The 27,359-nt window shown below is 36.0% G+C and overlaps 1 protein-coding gene across 7 annotated transcripts in view; it reads right to left on the bottom strand.

The window, feature by feature from the left end:
• The window catches only part of RBMS3 (RNA binding motif single stranded interacting protein 3), a 624,147-nt gene that overhangs the window by 131,036 nt on the left and 465,752 nt on the right, over positions 1–27,359 (bottom strand). For all 7 annotated transcript variants that reach the window (XM_037132737.2, XM_037132981.2, XM_037133054.2 and 4 more), the window contains exon 7: positions 704–810. In XM_037132737.2, the coding sequence (XP_036988632.1) occupies positions 704–810 (107 nt within the window). The remainder of the gene's footprint in view (positions 1–703; positions 811–27,359) is intronic.

Raw genomic sequence — 27,359 nt, 5'->3', positions numbered from 1 at the left:
AAATAACCAAAAATCATTCCAAGTGCAATTGGATCCATAGGCTTGCTTTTCCACTGTTCGGTGTTAGTAGAGTAAATGGAAAATTAATAGTTACATGCTTTTCTCATTGTTGTGAAAAACAGAACCTTTTGCATATTACCTTTTCTCTCTCCTTGACCAATATAAACATTATATTTTATATTGATATATACACATATATAACACATATCGACACATTTATGAACTTATGGGCATATACACAAATACACATACTTGTGCAGGTAGAACACCCCAATGGTAGAATGAAATAAATCTTATTTTTTGTTTGCTTTTCTCAAAACACCAACATTCAACTCTTACTGTTGATTTCACTGAAAATATTTTCTTAAGTAATCATACCCTAAATTATGTATCACTATATACCATACAATTACAAATCAGTTCTTTGCAAACAAGTCTTTCTGTGAGTGGCTATGAAGTTCAAGTTGGGTTAATGACAGAAGACTTAGTGTAGTGCAGAACGGAGGTCAATTCTGAAGTCCTATACTCGTTCTCAAGTCATTCTATCCTGAGTACATTAACACAGTCCTGCTCCTTTGCCCCCTGTGAAGCCATTTGGTTTTCCATGGGACCCGATTTCCTCAGGGCCCCACGTGTAGGTCTTGCTGCTCTTCTGAGGGGTGACTGCTGCCCACTTTCTGAGCGCAAGCCAGCCAGGACTCACCTCTCCTTCCCTGGGCCACGGCCTTCCATTCTGGGTGTATTTGCTTTGATTCTGTCTCTTCTTTTGTCCTCCATCAGCGAATTTGCACAGTAAAGGCTCACTAGGGGCTGGGGAGATAAGAAACCAAGCCTCTATTAGCAAATCCCCCTTAAAAAATAAGTGATTATTTGAGTCACAGTAGGGCTTTGTAATGCATAGCTTTTGAAGTAGTCTTGTTTCTGGAGAGATATTTGGCCCTTTTTGAGTCTCTGCTCTGTTGGCCTCTGTTCTAACTGGGCTTCAAAAAATTACTGGCAGATCATAAAAGAAGATAACAAATACGGTTGAAAAAATAATCAGCTGAAGCAAAATGTGAACTTGGCTTAGAAGTGAAAAGGCAAGTGTCGGCCCCTTCCAGTTACGTTAGAAATGCATTCATAACCAGTCTTCGGGTTTGGATAAACATTTCTCCTTCAAATCAACTACGTTTTCACTATAGAGACCATCAAATTCTATCTTGGAAAAGAGACAGGAGCTTCTTTCTACTAAGGGAGCTATTCTGAAATTGCAAGCAAATTAGCTATTTTTATTTCTTATTATTCTCTACAATTTCATAAAACCTAGAAATGGATTGTTCACCCAACCTCTTTCAGTCCAGTTTCCCAGTAAATCTAGTCAGAATCTCAGGGAGAATAATTATTTGAATATTAAGTGAACCCACATAATAAAATACAGCCAATGGAAATGGCCCTAACAAATGAATTATGAATGGGGAATACATGGTCCTCAGTGACTTATGTAAACTTAATTCCTCAGAAAAACTGACCCAAACTAAAGTATGACAGAATTCCTCTTCCAACAATAACATTGCAAAAATGACAATCTTTTAAAAATATAACAGGACAAAAATTATTCTTTAAGAATTGATGCCACATCCACTTGACTGAAAATATTGATACCATTTCTACTTGACTGAAAAAATTGCTGCTTGTTATTGCTACAAATTATTTAAAAATGAATGAATTGGAGGGGGGAGCAAAACTGGCCCAATAAACTTGATCAATACACTAACATGGCTTGAGAGGGTTTTTTGAGTTGTTGTTGTTAGTGTATTTGCTTGAACAGACCAAATATTAATTTGTGAATTTACAGTCTGAAAACCACAATGAACCCTTTCCTTCCCCACCCCTCTGTACTCTGGCAAAAAAAAATGTGTTTAGCTAAAAATGAATTGTATTAATAGCCCTAATTCTTTACCCCTTCCTGTATCCTATTTTTTTTCATGTAGTATTGTTGAGTCCTCACAATCTGAATCTTGGTCTGACCCCAGGTAAATTGCTTTGGCCAATGAGATATTGGCAAATGAGACAAAGCAGATTTTAAAATGTTCAGGCATTAGGCCTTGCTTCTCGTGCCTCTCTGCATGGCTAATGTCCCCGGCCTGGCCTACTGGAAGGTGGAACACAAATGTAGATGAGTCATCTTTACCATTCCAGCCAAGACCATTTACTAATCTGGCTGAAGCAACAAATGATTAGTGAATTCTTCACATTAGAAATAGTCTAAATTATTTCTTCAGATGAACACCAAATGGGTAAATGCAAGCACTGGATCTCAAAACTCTTTGTGTAAGAAAATTTCCTGTGAGATTTTAAAAGTGTGTATATATATATATATATATATATATATATATATATATATATATATAATGCCTCACTATAGGATATTTTCTCTCTTGACATTATAAATGTTTGAGGTACAGCCATCCATTTAAAGAGTATGGTCATGCTAACATATGAGTTTATCACTGGCAATAACACAGATTTCCCACAAAGACAACCAAATCTAGACATACCTTAAATATCCTGCTGTAAAGAATTATAGATTCTACCTTTTATGCTTCGTTGGATAATGACTTTCATGAGTCATACTCGCTACTGTCAGAAGCAAGACTCATTACAATTTTGCCTCCTACAGCACATTCTTTTAGAGTACATAGTACAGTACAGACTATCACAGTGGCTTCTCTTCAGGTCATTCCTCTTTCTAGAGGCTTTAATCATACTCTGGGTGCAGTCAATTATTAGGGGTAGCAGTCGGCTTCCTGGGTTTGAGGTCTGGCTTCTTGCCTTACTAAGGCAGGAAATATATACTTTAAAAAATACATTTCTGTGACTCATTTTCCTCCTGTATGAAATAGGGATGATAATGTAATCTACTTCAAAGAGCTATTGTGAGAATAACATGAATTAATGCATAGAAAGGGCTTAAAACACTGTATGGTACTTAAATAATTACGAACTCCATGTTAGCTGTAACTACCAGTATCTCTTAGCATCTCTGTGAGCCACACTGGCAGTTATCAGCTGGGAAAGGTGATCGATCATTTGTCAGAGTCAGAGTTCAGGGTGTTTAATCAACTGGGCTTAATTTTACATCATTTCTCTTCCATTTGAACTCCATCGTGGTTTGGCCACAGAATGTGTGACTCTTCTCCAAGAACAACAAAAAGATTTGCTCATGGAGAGGATCTGTGTTTCCAGAATGGTTCTTGCTGACAACAGCTTGTCATTGGACCCTCTGGCCCCTGTAGCCCAGGCCCCTCTCCTGAGTCATCAGCAAAGCTGGGCCTCCATTACCAGCTGTATGATGCAGGTCATGTTACTCTTTTTTAAAATTTTTATTTATTTATTTTAGACAGAGGGGAAGGGAGGGAGAGAGAGAGAAGCATCAGTGTGTGGTTGCCTCTGGCACACCCCCTACTGGAAACATGACCTTGGCCCACATTCCAGGCATATGCCATAACTGGGAATGAACTGGCACTACTTTGGTTTGCAGGCTGGTGCTCAATCTACCAAGCCACACCAGCTAGGTGTAGGTCATGTTACTCATGTGTGTCGAAATGCACTTGCCCATGATGAATATCCATTTTTCTGTTTTTTAAAATTATTTTTACTACTATTTTTTGTGACTCCATTGCAAAAGATCTATTGGAAGTTTAAATCCATCAAAGTTGCATTTCACTTACTAGAAAAACTATGGTACCATCCACACAATAATAGGTTTTACTGAGTGCTCTTTTCCCCAAATCCCACATTAAATTATTTGATCATAACAGTTCTAGAATGAAGTTCTAGGAAATTTTTCTTTGTTGAAAGAGGTAATCCCTACTTTTAGTTTGTTCTCCATAAAACAACAATATACCTATAATTCCATATCTAAAAAGGCAGGATTTCCAAATACCTAGTTAAAATATATGTATTAAATATATAATTAAATATGCAAAATATGCAGCACACATTTACACAATCATGATAATTAATATATGTCTACACACATATATGCACACATGTGTGTACACATATGTGTACATGCATACACATGTCTGCACATGCATGTTCAAATGCCTTTTTGTGCAGCCTTGGATGCTATACAGTCAGGGGGGCAGCATGGCAGGAAAACAAGAGGCACTGAACAAATTGTTAACCTTAGGATTTATTTCTTTTACACACTGGCATCAAAAAACTTTGCAGAGGCATCCTTGCAATGACATTACCAAATCAATACTCTAGTTTGCTAATGATCAAATACAGATAAACTGAGATTCTGGAATTTAAACCCATCTTAAATTTTTCCATTATTTTTTAAATGAAAAAGTTTTAATTGCAGTTGATACTCATATTAGTTTTGGTATAGTGATTAGATATTTATATAACTCGCAAAGCCACCCATAAGTCTAGTACCCACTTGGCACCATACAAAGTTATTACAGTGTGATTGACTATATTCCCTATGCTGTATTTTACATCTCTGTGAGTGTTTGAACCACCAGTTGGTACTCCTAAATCCCTTCACCTTTTTCACCCTGCTCCCAATCCCCTTTGCAAAAACTTATTTTTACCCTAAGAGAAATTCAAAAAGTCATGGAGTAAGACTTTTCTTTACTTCCAACTGAGATGTCTTTGTGTTTTATAGTTTCTCAGAAAACACAAATCTTAGCAACCCTGATATTTGAGAATTTTCAATAAACTGTAGATGTTGATAATGCCTTACTTCTATTTACTGAAGTTGCTAAATTGAGGCAACTGCTGTTACTTCACTAACTTGAAGATACTCATGACGGGAAAAATATAGGCCTGCAAGTGTTACTACATGAATAAGAAATAAAACCCTAGAAACAGATTTTCAATGTGTCACTCGAAAAAAAGATGGATATATCTGTAAGATTATCCTTGAATTTCAGGAATGTAATTTAATTTCGATTTTTAATTTCTCCAGGTGGGTATATTTCATTGAGTGTAAAAGAGATAACATTAGTAAATTAGGTGAATTAAAATGTATATAATTTTCTAGTGATTCGGTGAGTTCTAAATACTACAGGGATAAAATTCAAACTCTTTTATAAACAGATAAGAATTTGTCCTCTTTATCTTATCTTTCATCACTCCTCTCCCACTCCTGAGTGGGGTGTACAGTGCCTTACCTTTCTTCCCACCCGGAGTTTTCTTTCCCAGCTTTATCTCCCACCCCCAACACACCATGTAGCTCCATATCATGTAGCTCAAACATCAGACTCTAAATACTCTAAAGTGATGCTACTTGAAGATGGTCCAAGAACCAGCAGCACTAGTATCATCACTTGGGAGCCTGCTGGAAATGCAGAATCTTGGGCCCTTCCTCAGATCTACTGGATCAAAATCCCCATTTGAACCAGATCCCCCAGTGATTAGTGTGCACACTGAAGTTTGAGAAACATGGATTTGATTATAACTGACTCCCTAAGAGAAGAAGGAATACTTCTTAGATATCAAACACGACTCCTCTGAGTAATGAGATGATTCCAGTAGCACAGAAATATCATATTGTCTACAGTTTCTTTATTGCAGAATTATGGTGCCAATTAATTTTGTGAAGTCTCTTTCAACAGTAGTTAAAATAGAGACTGAGTGGAAACAATGCCTTTGTGGAAGTGAGATGCAGTTAAAAGCCACAGATTGTAATGTGCTAGAAGGCATTATGGTCTATCATGGAAATGGGGAGTATTTAAAATATAATTATAGCAATGCAAAGCAATAAAGTTGCATGGTAATTACGAAGAAGTAATTACTGTTTGCTTACTTAGTGGGGTATTTCTAGTCTTCCAAACTTTGTGTTAAATGTGAAACAGCCAATGCATAAACTGATAAGATAGTTTAAAGATTAACAGGACTTGCTGTTTTAAGCAAATGAACAAACAAAACAATAGCAAATATTTTGCTCAGCAAAATTACTGTAAAATTTTTCATTTTGACTTTCTATTAAAACTTAACACATCTTCAGTTTTATGAACTACTAAGACTGTTCCCTAACACCATATTCTACAAGTAGATACTGACATAGATTTTTAACTAACATATGGCAATAGCAGAATTTCTACTGTCCTTTAGAGACATTGAACTTTTTTCAATTTTATCATTCAATTTTTAAATATTCTTCTACAATTTATAATAGATTGTGATGAAGGTTTAAAAATTATACCTCTTTATTACCATAACTTACAGGTCTATGGGTTTAAACACTAAATTTAAATTTTTTTCAGCTCAGATGGATTTTAAATGTTGTTTCAGAAAAAAAGAATAAAGGCAGAGTGGAGTGGGAGGAGCTAGGTAACTAATGACCAATCTCAGAGTGAAAATAGAGGGATGAGATAAAAACATTTAAAAAAGAATACTAGGAACTATAATTTAGAATGCAGTGGTATTTCCATCTACAACTGCCTTTTAGGTGCATGTGCATCAGTGTTCAAGCAAAAAAATAAAGCAAGTTTAATCTCCCCCCCTAATCACTTCCATGACATTCAGGGTGACCTGCACAATAAAAAGCTATTTCTATGAATAATTAAAAATGATACAGATTGAAGAATGTTACTCACTTAGAAATATTTTAACACATTCATTCACTAAAACAAACAAACAAACAAACAAACACCCCAAAATGTCTTTTGTATATGATACATGCTGTACCATCCTGAACTTTGCACCTGGCTAGTGGTCACAGTCTCAAGGGGAAGAAAGCCAAGTACAAGGCACTTTAATAGATAACAATGGATGCTGTCATGGAGGTACGAATAGGTATTTTGGAAGCACAGAATGGATGACAGCTTCTGGCACTGTTGTCATACAACATCCTCTAGTTTAGATGTCATGTCCGGTACCACAAATGTTTTTGAAACATCATAGTTTACATGCACAGCTCCCCCTACACCAACCACCAGGTCAGGACTGAGCATGTGAAGGACTGATACTGGGTATTACCTAGTGTGGCTGAAGAACAGGCTTGCATCATGTATTTGCTGAGTGAAAATGTGGCTGAACAACATGGACACAATGACAGGATTTAGTTGAAATACCTTTAGAACACCTGGACCATCTAGACTTGAAGTTGTAAATTGGCAGCCTAACAACAATAAATTTCATGTCTTGCTATAATTCTCCACAGTCTGAGTGTTGTATGTACTCAACTTCCTTCCATATGCAGGCAGAAGTAGTCTGCACTGACCTGAGGTAAAAATAATAGATATAAGTGTATTTCTTGCTAATTCTATGTTTGAACCAGGCCCTTATTTTTCCAGACGTATTCCAAAATACTTATTTCTTTTATATCCAGTTTTTTAAAGTCCTAATTTGTGTGCAAATTATTTGTTATATTCTTTCCCACATGTTCTATACGTGATAGACTTCTTATGCATGTATGAACATGTATGAGTGTGATATCTATTCTCTATCTTGTATATCTTCCTAGATGTATAGCTAGCAAGTTTCTAATTTAAGCCAAAATTTAAATGAGAAACACTACATGAAAGTTATTATATTTTGGTAAAGTGACCTATTTGGCTACATTCTCTTCCAGCTTCCAGCACCCTCTTTACCATTTAATTATGTCTTATATACTATTATAAGCAAAATGTAGTTATTTGGGTAGTTCTGAGTTATAATAAACTTCCAGCCTGGAAGGTATATATAACCTCCCTCATATGATCCTAAAATTTGTTTAATTCAAACCCTTCATTTTATCAACAAAGAACATCAAAGTTAAATGAATCCCCATCTACATTGTGGTAGCTGGTGGTAAAACAGCCACAGCTGTGTTCTCTTGTCTTCTCCCTCCAACTGCTCACTTTTTCCCTTCCTTACCATCAGAGGTAAAAGAAAATGACTTTTCAGCAGTTCTTGTGATTGACTTCATAACTTTGGGATGGAAGAAAAATATTGAATATTCATTAAGATATGATTACAATGGTTCTCTGCCCACAGGTTAGAATTAGAATTAAAACTAAACAGCCAATGTGATCTCCTAACATGATTTCCATTGCCATTCTAATAATAGTATGTCTTAACAGAATAGAAAAATTCCATGGGTTATATTTACAAGTGTCAGACACGTGGTTACCCCTGTCATTTAGGCCAAAACAAGCACAACACAAACCCCAAAAGCGGAAATAAATAAAAAGTTGACACACTTCAAAGAAAATGTAATTTGCATGTGCATACCCAATTTTACCCCTCAGTAATGGATTGATGCTTTTATTTAGTTTCAAATACAATTCTCTACTATGGGAAGCAGCACGCAGAAGAGGAAAATGCCCCACAGTGATAATAAAAGCAGAGAACATCTGTTTTCCTAGACACATGACAAAGAAAACCAGTTTTTGATAAATCACATTATTGAGGTAATTACATTACCTACAACTCACCTCTCTGTTTTAAAGTATTAAAACACCATTATTATTTTTAATTTGTCAACAGTTCTCCGATCATTCTTTTCATTTGTGAAACAATTATTTTTAAAGAAAAACAACGTGAATCAGGAAAATTACATTAACATTTCAAGTATATGGGAAGCAGAGGATTCATTGAAGGTTAAACTTGGTTCCTTTTCTGGGGAATATGATCAAAACATTATCTGTGTTTAATGAAGGAATATTTTGACACCAAGAAAGTAGAAATTACCAGCAATTTCAAGAAGCATCAACTGGCTTACAACTGAGTGATTTACGTACCCAACTACAAATTGAGGAACCTTGTACAATTGGAAGGCAGAACATCAAGGAAAAGCCTAAGATAGAGTCTTAAAAATAAAAGAATCTTACTTATTGACCAAGATGGACCATTGCCTGGTCTCCCCTCATTCCCCTGGTCCCTGTATTTCAGCACCAGGCCTGTCTCTGACAAAGCTTTTTGCACACTTGGATGCCATGTTCACAGGTGGTTACACACTTTGTGGAATGTGACACGTTTTACTAATGTGAAGTGCAAAGAAGAAAACCAGAGGCTATAATCTCACAGTATAACACCTCTTTGATATTAAAATAAATAAATGAGCAAACAAATAAATAAATAAATGGAAGGACATGTATAAGGTTAGTAAATTCCAACTATACAAAGTAAAATAAAAAGTATAAGACCTCTTTTCAACTCCTCTCCTCCCTTTTCTTATAAAATGCATAAATATATATCTACTAATCTATCTGTCTAGTTCTCTTTTTTAAATTAATTCCCAGTAGGTACTATTGGTTCATAGGTGGGTTTTGCTCTTTGTTTACATTAATTCTATATGACAAGTTTTTTATATTGCCATATATCACCCTTTTGAAATGCTGTTCAGTTTTGTAGCCTAATTGTCATACACCATTATTTGTAAATGTCCATTAGTCATTAGTAGGGAACCAGCTAAATATTATTAAATTTCCATAATGCATTTCCATGTTCCTCTCTACAATTATGAGAATTTGATTTGATTGAAGTCAGGAGCTGGATCTTGTTCACCTTTGCCCAGCATCTGCCCCACTGGCCTGGCAGAGTGGCTGAGGGTTAATGCACATTTCATTATCTGTTGATCAAATTACTAAATAAATTCAGGCAGACAGACAAAAAACTGCTTGTGATTCATTACATTAATTAAATTTTAAAGGATTGAAGAGTGAGGGCACAACCATTTCTTCTTTTAAGACAGCATAGAGTCCCCTAATTTCCATGTTTCAATATAACTAGCCAGTGTACTTGACAAAGAAATAAACAAAACAAGAATTTCAAGTCTTATCCCAGGTGTAGCTCTAATTTCAGGTGGGACTCACAGTAACTGCCCTCTGTAAAAACAAATGGTGAGGCAAAGATAGGGATGAATCTTTTAATGAAGAACATCAGGATTCTTCCCAGTATCTACTTACAGTTCAACACCAATGCAGAAAACACATATGCGCCCCAAATTGAACTCAACTCGGGTCAAGAAAATATATCTCCATTTCCCACATGCTGTTCCTAAGCATATATTTCCTGTGCCAGAGGCTGAAAGAATTCCCAAAATGCAGTGAACTGAGTTAGTAGAAATAAATATAATTCCAGTTTCAAAGTAAAGCTGTATATTACACTGTAGGTGTCAGTTAACAAGGCTAGAGGTTTCTGTGGGGATGAGAACCCCCCTTCAGTGGGTGAAGGATTTACTGGGCAGTGGCGTGGGACTGATCTTTTTCTAATTCAAGAGCCAAAGTGCTGGAATTGTGACAGTTTGAAGAGTGCTTCATGTAACCTAAATCACTTACTCATCAATACTAAGTACATTTTACCCAGATAGTAAAAATTGAGTTTTTCAAAAAGGTGTTAAAGACCATGTGTGCTGTACCATCTATGAATACATTAATCTTAGTCATAGAAAAATTGAAAAAAAATAGCTTGGCAGTCCCCACCTATGGAGGAGTTTACTGTAAAAACAATGGCTACAAATGGATCTCAAATAAAATATCCATTTGTTCTTGTTATAGAAACACAGGGATAAAAGAGCTTAGGGCTAGACTACCTCAGGGAAGGTATGAGTAACTATCCTAAATCCATTTTTCTTACGTAGGTACCAATTCTTCCATTGGGACTGAACAGCAAAAACCTGCTATATGGATTTCAATTGCCTCTAGATCTTCCTGAAATGCAAACTTTATCATGTTAATCCCCTGCATGTTCACCTGCAGGATACAATCCAAGCTCCTTAGCACAAAACACCACCTAACTTCAACCTAAATATACACTTCCACTCACAGGAAATACTAAAAAACGGTAGAGACCTTTCATACACCTTCTGATCTGCTTACACTGTTCTGTCTGTCTGGGTTGGCTGCTCCTCGTTCCCAGTTATGCACTTTCATAGCATCTTGCCTGTCTCTTTTTCCAGCCACCACCCTTAGCCTACCCCCACCCCCAAATCTCAATGAGTGAACCTCCATTAATTAATTTTTAATACATTCGTTTAATTTATTTATTCACCTTTGCCTAATATCCATTCAAAATTAATCTGAGCCACGGTGCTGTGTATGCAGCATTGTGCTGCCCGTGCAAGCTTCAAGCACTGAATTAGAATGGATACAGACCTAGCCCTTAAAGAATTTTCTTCCTGATAGCAAAGCAGAGATTAAACAGGTAATTAAAAAATCACAAATCAACTCCAATCTCTTTTTGTATGCATCTACCATAGAGACATATAACTTGGTATGTATAAAACACCTCAGCTCACTCATGTTTATATGACTTTCTCTACTAACTCAGAAGTCCCCTGAGGGTAGGATAGCTGCATAATTCAGCTTGGTATTCACAAAGCATTGTGTAGTTTCTGGAACCTAACAGTTTACACACACACACACAGAACTTTAGCAAACTCTTAATTTTTCAGAGCAGACGATGCTCTGAAAACTATCCTATGACTTGAAGACAGTAGAGAAAACACACTGTGATTGTTCATTCTGCATCCACTCAGCTAAATGGGCCACGCCTGTACTTGGACACTGTTGGGAAGTATACATATCTGTCCAGTTTTGAAATATTACTGCATAAAGCCCTAGCTGGTGTGGCTCAGTGGACTGAGTGCTGGACTCTGAACCAAAGGGTCATCGATTTGATTCCCAGTCAGGGCACATGCCTGGGTTGTGGGCCAGGTCCCCAGTTGGGGGTGCACAAGAGGCAACCACATATTGATGTTTCTCTCCCTCTTTCTCTCTCTCCCTTCTCCTCATATTTGACACAGTTCTCACAAACTGTGGAGAGAAAGGGAATGATGTATAGGATTCTTTCACTAACGATGAATTTTATTTTCATATTTCAATTTTATTATTTACTCATTGTAAAACACTGGACCAGCCAAGAAAATATCTGGAACTTACTTATAAACTGTGGCTGACTCCTAACTTCCAGGATCTTGTGACTTTACATTCAGCAGTAACCCCAAATCTGGTATATAGTAACATATAATAAATGCTTGTTGAATAAATGATTGGGAGTAATGATACGACTGTTATGTAGTATAGGCCTGTGAATGGTTTTTATGAACCATGAAACACACAAAACAAATGCTTGGTGTTATTAATATTGGTGGGGCACATATAAAAAGTAGCCTTGAAGCTGGGCCTCTCTTCTGGTCTCATCGTAGGAACTGGACAGTCAATTGAAAGTAGACCTACAACTCTGCATTCATCACAGTGCTGCATTTTAGAAGTGAAGGGAGTTCAAAGGTTCTATTTGAAAGCATGAAACTTAAAGTGGTAAAAGGAGAGTGTCCCTTTTACATTGATTATGCTCTGTTTGACCAGGCCGACTTTGTAAAAGATGGACATACACTACATCACAATAGAACACTCTGCTTTGTTTCACTCTCGCAGATGTAGTCTATGGGAGGCCCTGTTGAAGTTGCCAGATAATAGAAGAGACAAAGTAGTACCAGTCTCTACTTTTCCATTTTGAAGGCACTTAAAAGAAATTAAGAACACTCTAACAATAGCCAGAGGGGAGTGGGGAGGGGACAATGGGGAGAAAGGTTTTCAGGAACTACTATAAAGGACATGGATGAAACCAAAGGGGAGGATGGAAGCAAGGGAGGGAGGTGGGTTTGGCAGGAGTTTGGGGGGGTGGTAGGGGTAAAATGCAGACAACTGTAATTGAACAACAAGAAAATAATTTTAAAAAAGAAAGTTAGCTAACCTCAGACCAACTTTTGCCTTCCCCTCTCTCTGAAAATGAAATAAAGCAGTCCTCTCACTAGCTTTGGTGAACCCCTGTCTTAGTAGTAGGCATGTACATCACAGTGTAAGTGATGGCTACACCCGAGGCCTTTAGGGGAACAGAAAGGACAACTTCTGAAGGGAGATTGTACCCAGAATCAATCACGTGGTGCTTCTCATGGGAAGCTGGCTCTAAGCAGAATGTCCACAACTGAAATGGGTCACTTGCTTTCTCAAGTGGGACATCGGTTCTGAGAAGACTGGTTTCAGATGGTCAGGAGGAGGAACTCTCTGCCCTTTTATAGAAAATCATTAGAAAAAATATCTCAGAATATTCTCCCAGATGGTAAATATAAAAATGGAAAGTGAGTAAATTTCAATTTAACATTGGATATAAATGGTAAGCTCTAAACAACAAATGAACATTTTCTAAGGTGAATTACATAGTTACCAATTTTGAAATAAAGCCTCTTACGTGACTGACATCGTGCTAGATGCTTTTAGAGCATTATCACGTTTACTCTTCAAACAACCTGTTTTTAACTTAAAAATCCATTTTGAGGTGGAAAACTGTAGCTCACAGAGTTTAGATGAATTGAGCAAGTATATACAGATAATAAATGTCAGAACCAGGATTTAATTTCAGGTCTATAATACTCTACAGTTCATTCCAGACATCTTCCTGTGCATAATCGCCCCTTCCTTCTTATCACGATCATCACTACCTTGAATAATTATAGCCCTTTCTCAATAGTACGAGAACACTAAGGATATTTATTCATTCAAAAATTATTTATTGGGCACTGACTATCTTCTAGGCATGATTCTAGGTCCTGCAGATCTAAACCAGTAAAAAAAACAAACAAAAAAACAAAAAAAAAAACAAGAAAAACCAAGTCCCTGCTGTCACAAACAGGGATATAAATTTACAAACTTATATCATAGTAAGGAGAGACTGACTATAAGTAAGGAAATACATAAAAAATACTTCCTTTTTGATAAGTGCTGAGGGAAAATAGCCAAGGCAACGTAAGGGGCAGAGGGTAGTAGGGGAGTCAGTGATATTTTAGATTCAGAAGTCTGGAAAGATCTAGACAAGCACCTAAATGAAGGAAAGGAGAAAGTTATGGAGCTGTGCGGAAGCAAAGTATTCCAGAAAAAAAAACAGAAGAGTAAATGTCCGGAGGTGAGTGTATGCTTGGCTCTTAGGAAGAAAGACAAAGAAGTGTGGGGTCTGAATTGAAAAAGGAGGGTGATGGAGGAGGAGATCGGAAAGGTAGTAGGGTTCTGATCTTGACCCTCTTTTGTACCAGAGTAAAAGGGAATCTGGTGTCACCAGAGGTTAGCAGGGTGATACCAGGGATGGACCCTCAGGAGGAAGACCCATCTTATGAGATGAGAACCAAGTTTCGAGGGACAGTGGCCTTCATTATGTGGAGATATATCCATCAACAAACCTAAAGATTTGCGCTTTATTTCTTTGTAAAGATAGCAAATCCCACGATGAAATAAGTGTTTTCATATTTAAATAAGAGTGTTAGAGGACAGTCCAGTTAAGGTCCCTCATCTTATCCCATCTGGCTCCTGATTCTCCATTTACAGTGGGGGGAGCAGGATAGAAATTTCCTTCAGTGAGGCTCAAAGGAGTTGAGGAAAGTGGCAATAATATAATCTCAAAGGAACCAGAGTTTCAATGGAAGAGATGTTAGAAGTGAATAAATAAGAAGACAAATCCTTGGTGGGCATTTATTCCTGTACCTTCAGTGATTATGAATCAAAAAACTAAATCAAATGTTTGCTAATGATTGTTACTCTAATGATGCTAGTCTGCTTCATAGTCCAATCTCAGCATGGAATCAAATGTGAGGAAATACAGTAAGATTTAAAAGCAATTCAAATCTACTCTTCTAACTATATATATAAAGAAGATCCCAATAACAAGTATCTCTCTTCCTTTCTTTCTGCTGTCTCTGAATACCCCATCTGCCCCAGGGCTTCCTTAGTCTTTGTTCTTCCTTCCCTTGTTATCTACAATCTAATTCTATTTTTGGCTGGAAGATAATATTGCCACTCTGGCCTACCTCCTGCCAAATTTGCAGTTCTGCCTTCCCATTATCTTCTTCAGGAAAAAAAGAAAACACATATGTACAATATTCTTTGGGAAGCAGAGGAGGAATAAAGGCTGAAAATACTCAGCCACTTATATAGTTTTTTTTTTCCCTAGCAGAATCAATCTGTTAGCTGGTTATTCCTGTAATGGAGTCAGGAGTTTTTTGTGAAATAGGTGAAGTTCACTCTAACCCGGTATTGTAATTATGATGGTCATCAAAATGGAAATGAATTATATGTTGCTTACTGCTTTAAGCTTTTTAAAAGATATAAATACGGATTATTTGCTGGCTTTTGTTCTGTTAACATTATTGGACTTTCCTCCCATTTTGACAGTGGAGCAACTGTACAGAAACATCTGAATCTGAAAGACAATTTGCGGCATCATCTGATTAACCCAAATGCTGTGAAAAAACAATTCTTTAATTGGCCTATTTTCTGTGAAATCTACACACATATTCCTTTGATGATAGGGGTGGAAGATATTGTAGGTGATGTGTGTGTGTGTGTGTGTGTGTGTGTGTGTAGGTGTTTGTGTAAATGCCTGTATGGAAGAGAATATGCAACCAGAAGGAGTAGCTTGAAGTAGGTTTTAGATCTGTATTAGAGAATAGAATAGTAAATGGTTCCTATGAGGCTACACATATATTAACAAATGCAAAAGTATCTTTTGTGATATTGTGATCATAAAAATGATTTTAATTCCACTCCAAGGAGTAAATCTCATCACTCACAATGTACAATTAAACAATGTCCCAAGAGTTGTTTTCTTTTACTTTCCAATCAGTTTTTAGATTGTCCTCATATTTTTGACCTCTCAAATATCTGTTAAGATCAACAAACCCAGAGCTTCCCTTTCATCTCTATATATCTGCTTTAATTTGTTTTTCTAATAACTTCTCTTTAAGGAAAATTTCAAATATACACAGAAGTAAGAGGATAGGATAATGAATCTCCATAGTCATTCACCCTGTTTTAATAATTATTCATTGTATCCTGATATTCATTCCTGTCCCTTTGTAGGCTGAAGGATTTTTAGACAATTCACAGAATATACAAATGTTTTTGCATAAAATCTCTAGATTATTCATTAGGTCCTTGGATTTTCCTTGGAGTTTCTTTTTTCTTTTTTAATTATTTTATTTTTTTCAGGTGAACTCTTTTTAAAGTATTTTTTATTGATTATGCTATTACAGTTTTCCCAATTTCCCCTTTATCTCCCCTTCACCCTGCTCCCCCCAATCTTCCTGCATCCCCCCCTTAGTTCCTGTCCATGGGTTGTACATATAAGTTCTTTGAGTCTTGTTTCCTATACCATTTTATCTCTTCCCATCTATTTTATGCCTACTAATTATGCTTCTTCTTCCCTGTACCTTTTCCCCCATTCCTCCCTTTTCCCTTCCCATTGAAATCCCTCCATGTGATGTCCATTTCTCTGATTCTGTTCCAGTTCTAGTTGTTTGCTCAGTTTTTGTTTTCATTTTTTTAGGTTTACTTGTTGATAGTTGTGAGTTTATTGTCATTTTATTGCTCATAGGTTTGATCTTCTTTTTCTTAGGTAAGTCCCTTTAACATTTCATATAACAATGCCGTGGTGATGATGAACTCCTTGAACTTGACCTTATCTGAGAAGCACTTTATCTGCCCTTCCATTCTAAATGAAAGCTTTGCTGGATAGAGTAATCTTGGATATAGTTCCTTGCCTTTCATGACTTTGAATACTTCTTTTCAGCCCCTTCTTGCCTACAAGGTTTCTTTTGAGAAATCAGCTGACAGTCTTACGGAAACTCCTTTGTAGGTAACTTCTTCTTTCCTCTTGTTTCTTTTAGGATTCTCTCTTTACCTTTAATCTTGGGTAACTTAATGATGATGTGCCTTGGTGTGTTCCTCTTTGGGTTCAACTTCTTTGGGACTCCTTGGACTTTCTTATTGAACTTGCCAACTTCAACAGTTGTGCCAAAACTGAACAAAATCTAAAGCATATTGTAATTACTATATATGCATTAGCTTTAAGTCGAAGAAAACACAAAATAGAAACTTGTGCTCTGCTATTAAATATGACTTATAACAGAATCTAACTTCATTATAATAATGGTATAGTTCACAAAATGCAGGCATACGAAGGTAAGTGACAATGGCACAGTGGAGAAAGATCCCTTGAATGCATTCCTGACAGCTTGTCCATGTGCTCTGGCTATCTGAGGTGTAAGCCCTCACCTAGCTGCCTTGGAGGGAAGGACTTCTCTGAACTGTCCCTCTCTGCTTTCTTAACTGGCCATTAGCAACTGAGACATGATGCACTGAAGAACTTCATTATCACAGACATAGGGAAACATCAGATAAAAAGGTGAAGGAAGAGTCATCTCTGTTCTGTATTGAGAACAGGCATTCTGACTCTACAAAGTATAAATGGGAAAGCCACATCTCGCTATGTAGATTCATAGTGTTTTATTTAAAGCACAAAGCTAGAGTGGTTCAGATTTATCCCCTTTACTGGATTTAAAATTACTAGTCTGACTGCTTCATGAGAAAAAGACACTGAAATGGACCACTGTACTAATACCTTACTTTACTAGAATTATGCTAGTAGTCCAAGACTTAATATAGAAAATTATAGATCTTAGCCCAGAATAATTGTAATCTCTGCCCATAATAACAGGCCTTCAGCCGCCTTGTGTGCTGAAATTGGAACTCTGACCCTAGATACAAAGTCATAACTAGTGAGTGTAAAGACAAATTCCAGAACTTTCAGGAATTACAAATAAATGAATGAGGATCAGAATCTCTATCCACACAATGTGGATCTTGTATGACATTGTCTCTTAGATCAGGGAAGGTAGGAACTCTTGCTCAACATAAACTATTTAATTGGACATGATTGAAAAGATTTTGAAAAGCATGTTTAATTCATAATTCCAAATGGCTTCATCCATTTATTTCTCTAAAACAGGCTTTTCCAAGATTGTGTCAGGGAGGTGCACCTTGAAATGATGAATGTCTGAGGCGGGACCGAAAAAAATCTCAGAATTTATTTATTAAAAATTGTGTATTTACTTTTACATGTTTAAATTTCAGCTATTTGATGCAATACACCCATTGAGACTTTTTCCCCACTGCTCAAAACAGTTTTTGAAGTTGTTGATTTTGATGCCTTATATCATTTCTGCCATTTTTTGTTTCACCTCTTCCACACTGGCAAAACATTTTTCTTGGAGGACTTTTTTCATTCAGGGAAGCAAACCATTATTGGTCACTTAGGCTGTGATTGGGTGAATAGGGAGTGTGAGGCATGGGGTCATGCTGTTTTTGGTCAAAAACTGCTGAACACTCAGCATGGTGTGGGCACCTATCATGAAATGGGAAAATGCATGAATTGTTCAAAAAACAAATCACTAAAGCCAAACACAGCCTCTCACAACAATGCCAGCTGGTACACTGATATGAATGGGTTCCTAGCATACTCACATACCGGCCCCTGTACTAGCAGGGGCCTGCCCTTCAGAAGATAACTCCATCTTTTTTGGATCCCCCTCCGTATTTACTCTATGCTATTCATTGTCCTGTGTGTCATGCAACATGGCCTCCTGCATCTTTCACTTTTTCCTGGGTCCATTATTATCTCCATTTTATGAATTGCATAAATAAATCTTAGTGAAAAATCAATCAATCAAAACAGACATAATTGGTGAGAGGTTGGATGATACACCAGCCTAATTGAATCCCAAGCCTGAACCTTTCACTGAAGTCTATACTCAGTCCTATTAGTGGGAGTCATTCCTTCACAGAAAGTAATTTTAAATTATTCAATAATGATATTAATCATATTGTCTAATATTGCATAATCTCCCAGAGAAAGTCTAAATTAAAAGACAACTAAGAGTTTGTTTTACCAAGAAATACGATGAAACTATGTACTAGTTTATGGCAACATTTTTGTATCCTGTGCTCCCTAACAAACCTCAAACCCAACACTCTAATAAATGACTGTGAAATTTTATTGACTAGCCCAGTCATAATTGCTCTCTAATTCATAACTTCCCCGTTGCTGCCCACTTTATCAGGAACCATGGACCGTGCTGGTCCCATGGGAACTAATTACAGGCAAATCCACGCAAAGAGCCTGCTCGGCCCATCTCAGTAAAAGTAGTCAGTCCTTTTACAGTTAAAACAATATTTACATATCCATGGAATCTGCACCACATCTATTTGCATACTCCCTGATATAAACAGAATTACAACCAAGAGCAGAAAATATAAAACTACCTATTTTTAATATGAACCAAAAAAAGAATACAGCAGAGTGTTATAATCCATTGTTTGTCGCACACCTCAGAAGTATAATTTATACATTCTGTGAACAAAACAGTTGAGACTAATCTTTAACATTTGGTTCTTCATAAGATAAACCATAGCAGATGGAATTCCTCTTCCATTAATGGTGGAACAAAACAAAACCCTGGTTAATGTCCATGGATTTGGTAAATTTGTTATATGTTATAGCAAAAATATTTTGGTTATAGATTGTGACCAATGAAATATACCTCAGTGGCTCTTGGAATGAGCAAATATAAGCTAATTATATACCTATGAATATCATTTCAAAATTTCCATTTTTTAAGATAATGCTTTTACTGAGAACATAAAAATCACTGGAATACTGCGTCGCTTATCTACATGACCCTGTATCTTTAAATTTTAAACTAAATTTAACATTACTTTCCAATAAAGACATAGAGTTACATTCTGCAAGAAAAAAGTTCAAGGACAACTGAACTTCTGAAGAAAGATAGCATGGTTTCATTTGAATGTATTTACATTCATGTGACAATGACAGCAAAGGCCTTCAAGCAGGTAGGAGTCACAGTGCACTCATGGTGTAAACTGTAGGAGTCTATCTGATGTGGCAAAGAAGCTGAACTTAAGTGTGACTTCTGCATATCCCCCAGACTAAGTGCTAAACACTACCATGGATGCTTAGTTCCACAGACAACACCAAACAGTATGAAGGAAAGAAAGAAATGGAGGTAAATGAGGTGTGTTAGATTCTAACTGCAGCTTTAGCAAATTTCCACAAACTCAGTGGCTTAAAACAGTACAAATTTATTTTCTCACACATCTGAAGGTCAGCAACTCTAAAATCAAGGCATTAGCAGGGCTCTGTCCTTTCTGGAGGTTTCAGGACAGCTTCTGTTTCCTTGAAATTTCAACTTCTAGAAAGTTGTCTGCATTATTGGCTTTTGGTCCCTCCCTTACATGACTCCAGTATCTTGCTTCTGTTGTTACATTTGGTAGTACTAACTCTGACCCTTCTGCCTTCCTCTTATGAGGAGTCTTGCATAATAATCCAGGATAATCTTCCCCATTGCAAGATATTTTACTCCATCACATCTCCAAAATCTCTTTTCCCATGAAGGGTAACATATTTGCAGGTTCCGGGGATTGGGACATGGATATCTCTGGGTGTTATCACTCAGGTTATCACAGAGGGAAAGAAATGAAAGAAAATAAAAAAAGATGGAGGACCTGCCAGTATGGGTCTAATGATAATAACAGTAATAGTAATAAAAATTATTATTCATTAATTCAGTAAATACTATATATTGAAGCCATGAAATCATATCATATAATGTCTGGTACACAGTAGAAACCCTTTAAACTAGTGAGCCTAAATTAGCTACATGGGTCATGTAGGCAAATGCTGAGGGCTTGCTTATACCTGGATATGCAGAGTTAATATTGAGAACCAAATCATCTTCTGAACAAAGCTTTAATGAAAAGTCTTAAGAAGTGTTTTGTTAATCCGGTTCATTCAAAATGCAAGAAAAACCTTTTAAAATTAAATTTGGTCCCAGGATGCATTTAGTAATCACAAAAAAAATGGACAGTGTGCAGAAAAAGGCCAATTCAAACTAATGTGTCCAAAAAAGGAACATTCTCTTACTGTGGTAAGATGTGAAATGTTACGAAGAATGAGTCAAAGGTGTAAGTGCAACTGAAGAGCTAAGAACAGCCATTGTAAGAGAACATTTTCTCCTCATGGGGATCTTCATTATTTGCATTTATTGGCAAAAATAAGAAAATATGACACTAAGTGGTTAGATGAAAAAGACAAGTAATTACTAAGGTCTTCTATTATATGCCTATGGGAAAATTAGAGTTGGATTTCAGATTCTGTCTCTTTTTCCTAACCAGAAAATAGAAACATTTGTGAAAGTAGAATAAATTTTGCCTCATGACAATTTCAGGAATTATTATAATTTTGATATTCATCTATTTTGACGTATTAGTCCAATTATAGAAACCATCATTTCCTGATGAACTTTTCAAAACTACAGATTAGTCTTAAAATACTTCCAAATCTACATTCAAAACCCATATAATATTGTATGCCAACTATACTTTAATAAATAAATAAAGTAAAAGTGATTAATATCATCTTCGACCTAAAAAAATTTTCTATATCTAACTTCATTATATTGGAGATTTCCAGTAAAGTGGAGAAAAGGAGTATTAAATTAACATAACTACTAGAAGCTCCAAAATATTAAAAACCATGAGGGAGGGCTGTTATCTATACAATTTGGGAAGTACTATAAAGTTTGAGAAATTCCTGATCATCATAATTTTAATATATAAAATAACAGGTATGAATATCAGAAAAATTATTACAGTAATATATGATAAACACCTTTGAAAGATATTCTTTTTGTAGTATTTTTCTTTATGCTTATTGTATCTCACAATTACTTTAAACAATTTTTTGAATTAATAATATTTATAATATTTGCAAGAGAGTACACAAAGAAGAAATCTGCAACCTCCTCCCCTCTCCCTTTTGCCTGAGACCAATAATTATTATTTTGGTGTATTTCTTCTTTTGAAAGATTTTATTATTTTATCTCTAAAGGGGAAGGGAATGAGAGAGGGGGAGAAACATCAATGTGTGGTTGCCTCTCATGTGCCCCCTCCTGGGACCTGGCCTGCAACCCGGGCATGTGCCCTGACTGGGAATCCAACCACAACCCTCTTGTTCACAGGCCCGCACTCAATCCATGGAGCTACATTTTGGTGTGTTTCTTTAGAATAAAATGTTTAAGATGTTTAAAATGTTTCTTCATTAGTAATTTTAAAAAGTGTACTACCATGAAACCTCATAAGAGTTTGACGTTACTTCCAGAAAAATGACCTAAAAGCATAAAACGAAGAGGTCTTATTTTTTAAGAGAAGTTCAAACACTTCAAGCAAGTTATTGGTGGCATGTGTGGGTAGCTGTGGACCTCAGACAATAGAAGGTTTTCTGACTACGAGAACCACTGCAGAGGAGCCTTGTAACAGAGAAGAAACGATTAGGCCAAATGTCATTGCTATTAGGAAACTCTTTGGGGAGTGACAGAAACCTCTCAGAAATTTACAAGTGGCCCCTGCACGACACAGGAAGAAAGCCACCTGTGCATTATAGCATCAGGGGCCAGTTAAAATAATTATTGACTGTCAATCGAATCAAAGTCTACAGATGAAGGACTTGGGATACCTAAAAGGAAGCATGAACAGATCTTCTTTACAGTTGACATTGCAGTTCTGGAAAAAAGGATAATTAGTCACTTTAGTAAGACCTTACCCTTTAACGAGGAGAACTCACAAAAGATAATTCCAGTAAAAGTTGTCCCCCTGGCAGTCATTGTAAGAATGTTCATGAACATAAATCAGTGAATTTTAAATACTCCTGTTGACTTTAATTACACCTATATTCTGAGAGTTGTCTAATGGGAACTCAGTCTCACAAAATTTATGAACCTACTTTTTACACTGTTGTACCAAACAAAAACATTCTAGTTAACAATAAAAATAGAGACTTGAGAGTAAATCTTAAGAGTTCTCCTTACAAGGGAAAACATATTTTCTTCTTTTTTTGCTTTCTCTTTTCATTGCTTGTGTAGGAGATACTGGATGCTAACTAAACTCACTGTGGTAATTGTTTCACAGAACATATGTAAGTCAAACCATTATGCTGTGCACCTTGAACTTATGTAGTGATATATGTCAATCACAGTTCAGTAAAACTGAAAAAAATACCACATAATCCAAAATATTTTATAGAAGAATGGAATAAAATGGCAAAATATCTGAATCAATCTGATGATGCATTATTATATGTTAAATAGTTCATGTTTTTATTAAAAAGTTGTCTGTGCTAAATTGATAACTATATTTATATATTTTAAAATGTTGTTTAAGAAAAGAAAATATAAATTGGACCCTAATGAATATCTGTATTTGTATTCACTTCTGCTTAATTGATTTCATTATTGCATAAATCCAAGATTAGTAAATTGTCAATTGAACTAACAAAATAATTGACTATTCCAAATTCAGCCAGTAGCCAGTACTTTAAACCATCCAATGTTGAGGTATAGCAAAATGGTTTAGCTAGAAACAAATATGAGTTTATGGAAGAAAATAAATCAAAACATGCTTTGAAAAAATGGGAAATCCACAGTGTAATATATTTCTTACTTCTTTTGTAGTTTTTCAATTTAATACTTATGTGTGAGATACCCTATTCAGGTGGGCTGAAATCAATAAAACACTGAAGAACATATTAATACTTAAGAATCAGGTCTCACCATAGATCAAGGTGTTAATGAATAATAGATAAATTTGTAGTAGAAAATACAAGTTCTATTTTTACAAAGTGACCTGTTTCTATATTCAAGTATTCAGAAGGAAGGATTAGACTGAAGGCTGAAAACAGCCAACTCTGTGACATAAGCTTAGAAAATGATAATTTGGCACCTCTCACACACCACAGGGAAGCCTGTGGGAAGCAGTGCCTTCTCTAGAGCTCTATGGCATTTTCCTGTGTTTATAACTTGAATGACCTCTGGCAATATGAAGGAATATGGGAGGATTTTATTTAGAGGAAAATGGCTCACCAGATACAGCCAGCGGGCACCTATGACCAATAAGACACAAAACCAACATTTCTCAGTAAGGTTCGCAAAAATGCTAATTTTATCTTGGTGTCAAAAGTCTATTATTATGGCTTTAGATTTCACATTTTACATTTTCTTGAAACTAATGCACATGTTTTGTTGACAAAAGTTGCAGGGACAATTTTGACGCTGAAGACATGAAATAACATTTTATGTTGACCTCATAAAATATAGAAGCAGAAATCTCCTTTATGGTGATTTTATTTTGTTTCTTGGAACAAAAATGTCATTTATTAGTGGCATTAATTAAATGCATAAGCAACTCATACCAGGTCAGGGAGGGAATACAACAGTTCATCCAACTTTGATTTAGATATTGATTCATATTTATATGCAGAAGGGACCCACAGCTAAAAAGCTTGGGAAGTCTGACAAGCACTATTGAATAAAATGGCAACCAGAGTTTAGTGTTACAAATATATACCAATTATAAGGGAAGCATAAAGAAGAAAAATAAGGAAATTAAATCCAAACACTGAAGATATAATGCAAAATATCCACAATATAACCACAGTAACTACAGGGTTTAAGAAATATTAATAGTGATGTAGAAAAAGAGTTAACAAAAATATTACTCTATGCTCACTAGAAAAATCACTAAGTTTGGAGGAAAATCACCTGTATTTGAATTATCATTATAGTGTGGACACAAACAATTTCTTAAAGTTTTTTGCATTAATGACCATTGGCCCAATCTTCCAATGTAATGATAGCCATCATTCGAGGACAGCACTGTTCAGAGGTCAGGCATTAAGGCAAAGATTCAAATTGAAATGCCCCTTCTCTTGCTTCTGCACCCACTCGGTGGCAAGGTCACCATCATCTGGAGGTAGTGAGAGGACAAAGACTGGGCAACTTATTCAGGTCTGAAAGTATAGGCTAGTTCTTTATCCTAAATGAGTTAATCAATTAGAGTTTAATAAATTTACCGCCTGGCCATGAGACTGGTGTAAAAGAAAGAACTAGCAACAAATAAAACTATATTACAATTTCCATCTCTCTCTCTCTCTCCCTCTCTTTCTTTCCCCATACTAATAGCATTTATTGAGCACTTCTATATGCCAAGCATAGTGTTAAATGCAATAGATGCTTTATCTAATTTAATCCGTACCAACACCTTATGAGGAATATTTTAGCCTCCCTGGTACAGCCAAGGAGACTGAGATTTTTAGAGACTGAGGTTATTTATAGAAGGTCTTGTGGCTACTAGGAGCAGAGTCATTATAATAATTTATTTCCAGGGCATTAGCTTTTCATTAATCTGCTAGATTTCTTTGCAGTGAAGTATATCAATAAATTTCACATCTAAGCCTAACAAACACTACTTTGGTTGTAGTCATCAGTTTCAGTTTTGACATTATTTCAAGATAAGACACATATTTTTCATTATATTCTTCTATTGTTAAGTTGTCCTTGCCTCATCATTTTGAAGAAATATATTTGTGTCTTATTTTAATGTGAGGTTTCACAAAATTATTACTTACAAAGGAAACGAATATTGTAGATGGGTGGTAAGGGTGGAAGACAACTGGGGGCAGCCAGTTCCTTAATTATTTTAACTACACTCTTCTTCTTTTACAAATGGGAAAACTGAGGGTGGAAGAGATTAAGTAACATGTCTAAAGTTACTGGTAAATACAGAAGTCAGAATTGTAAGCTTATTTCAATTCTAATAGTGTTTGCTCTACTCTATAAAACCAAAATTAAACAGTACATGTGTGAGTCCAAGAGAAAAAAATGATATTTCCATTTTCAGTATTAGCATGGTACTAGGTAGAAAGAGAACATATTTCCTTTAACAAATCTTTCTTGGTAAATATTACTTGGTAGAAAGAAATACTTTCTATATCTTCACTTTTACTCTGCTTTATTGTAACATGGGACAAGGAGACAAGCTGTGTTCTGATGATAGATTTTTAAGTTTAATGGTAGCAGGTAGAGAGTGATCCTATCTCATGACTGCTATCTTCTCAATTAAGTGAAAAGGGCTGTCATTTGCTGAGTGTCTGGAGAGGTAGGGAGGCAGCAATTTTAGAACAGTGAAGGTGGCTTGCAATAGCCATTGAGAATCAGAGAATGAGGTAACCAGGAAAAGTAGTAGAATTTTAGAGGAATTCCAGAGATGCAGCTGATGTTGGTGGCCATTGTGTACGAATCTCTTTTTCTCTTTTGACTTTCTTTACCTGTGGTTTATGTAAAGACACAAAGAAAGCCGAGCACACCCAAGGTTGGGATTTCATCAGATCTGGGGCACAAAGGATGACAAGTGAAGAAAGAGGGGCTAATGAATTGGACATTCCCAAGAGGCTGGAGAATGATCATTAATTAATTGAACAAGTCAACTGGAAAGTAGGCTTGGGGATGACAGTAGAATGCTGATTTCATGATTTTGGAAAAAGAACAGTGTCATGAGGTTATACGGTGTTGAGTTTAACTCAGAGTGAACGGTTAAGAGAAATTGAAGAGGAAGCTATTGCAGATAACATGATATATTAAGAGGTTATGTTATGAGGCAGTCAACACACCAATTCAATACACAATAGTTCAATGTAATAGCTGGTTGGTGAAAACACTGAAGGTGATGGCAGAAATGGGCTTAGAACTGAAAACTTTATCCAGATACCAAAAACCTTTCAGAGAGCAAATAATTGGAGGTCAGTAGAGGAGAAGTATAAAGGGCGCTATTGACAGTTTGTGTGAGCTTCAAAAAAAAAAAGCAGTGTTTACAAAAAAAAAAGCAGTAATCCAGGCGGCACAAAAGATCATGAAGGCCACTACCTCAGTGAGAATAAAAGGAACTCAGCAAGGTTGGCCATGGAGTAGAATCTTCGGAGGAGAGCCTGAAGTTAATATTGGCAGGGTGCGAGCAGAAACTGCTAAAGACATCAAATCTAAGATGATTGTGAAGCAGTGACTCCAGGAATAGATCTAAAAGGAAGAACAGAATCCTATGAAAAGACAGGTAATAAGGGGCAGACAATATAGGGAGGAGGAGGGGAAAAAATGTTGTATTCCGTGTGTTGACCACTTCAAGAATGAGGCCTCAGGGAAATTTTGTAGGAAAAAGGTAACACTTAGATGAAAATATGAAATTTCTAATCTGGGATTTCAATGGTACCAGGAAGTTCAATCCCAGCATTTTGGAACAAGAGGGTGTTAACTATTGAACTAGTGGTTCGCTGTTCCCACCGGAACTGATTCGGGATAACCTTTATCATATATACGACACCCTTTTGTACCCATTTTTTCACCTTGTTAGTTAAGGTGAGTCTTTGCTCTCTGGGTGAATGAATAAAAGTGTTAATGCTTTTTAAAAACTGTATTAGTTTATAGCCTAGAAAAACAAGAGGCAAAAATAAAAAATCAATCCAACAGCCTTTGTTTGGTAAATCATAATCTTATTTGGAATTTTACAAAGAAATAACTCCTCTAACAGATTTATTAAACATTTCCGCTCTTTCTTAGTAAAAGTAGTTAAGGGATGTTGAGATGTTTATTTTGCTTTCTATGTTGGCAACTTTTGAGTAAATTACAACAATTAATTACATTAACTATATGAACC

Source organism: Artibeus jamaicensis, unplaced genomic scaffold (genome assembly GCF_021234435.1).
Source record: "Artibeus jamaicensis isolate MK-2021 breed Jamaican fruit bat unplaced genomic scaffold, CSHL_Jam_final contig_519, whole genome shotgun sequence".
Classification (NCBI taxonomy): Eukaryota; Metazoa; Chordata; class Mammalia; order Chiroptera; family Phyllostomidae; genus Artibeus; species Artibeus jamaicensis.
The sequence above is the reverse complement of the archived record's forward strand: the minus strand, read 5'-3'. Positions and strand labels throughout refer to the sequence as shown.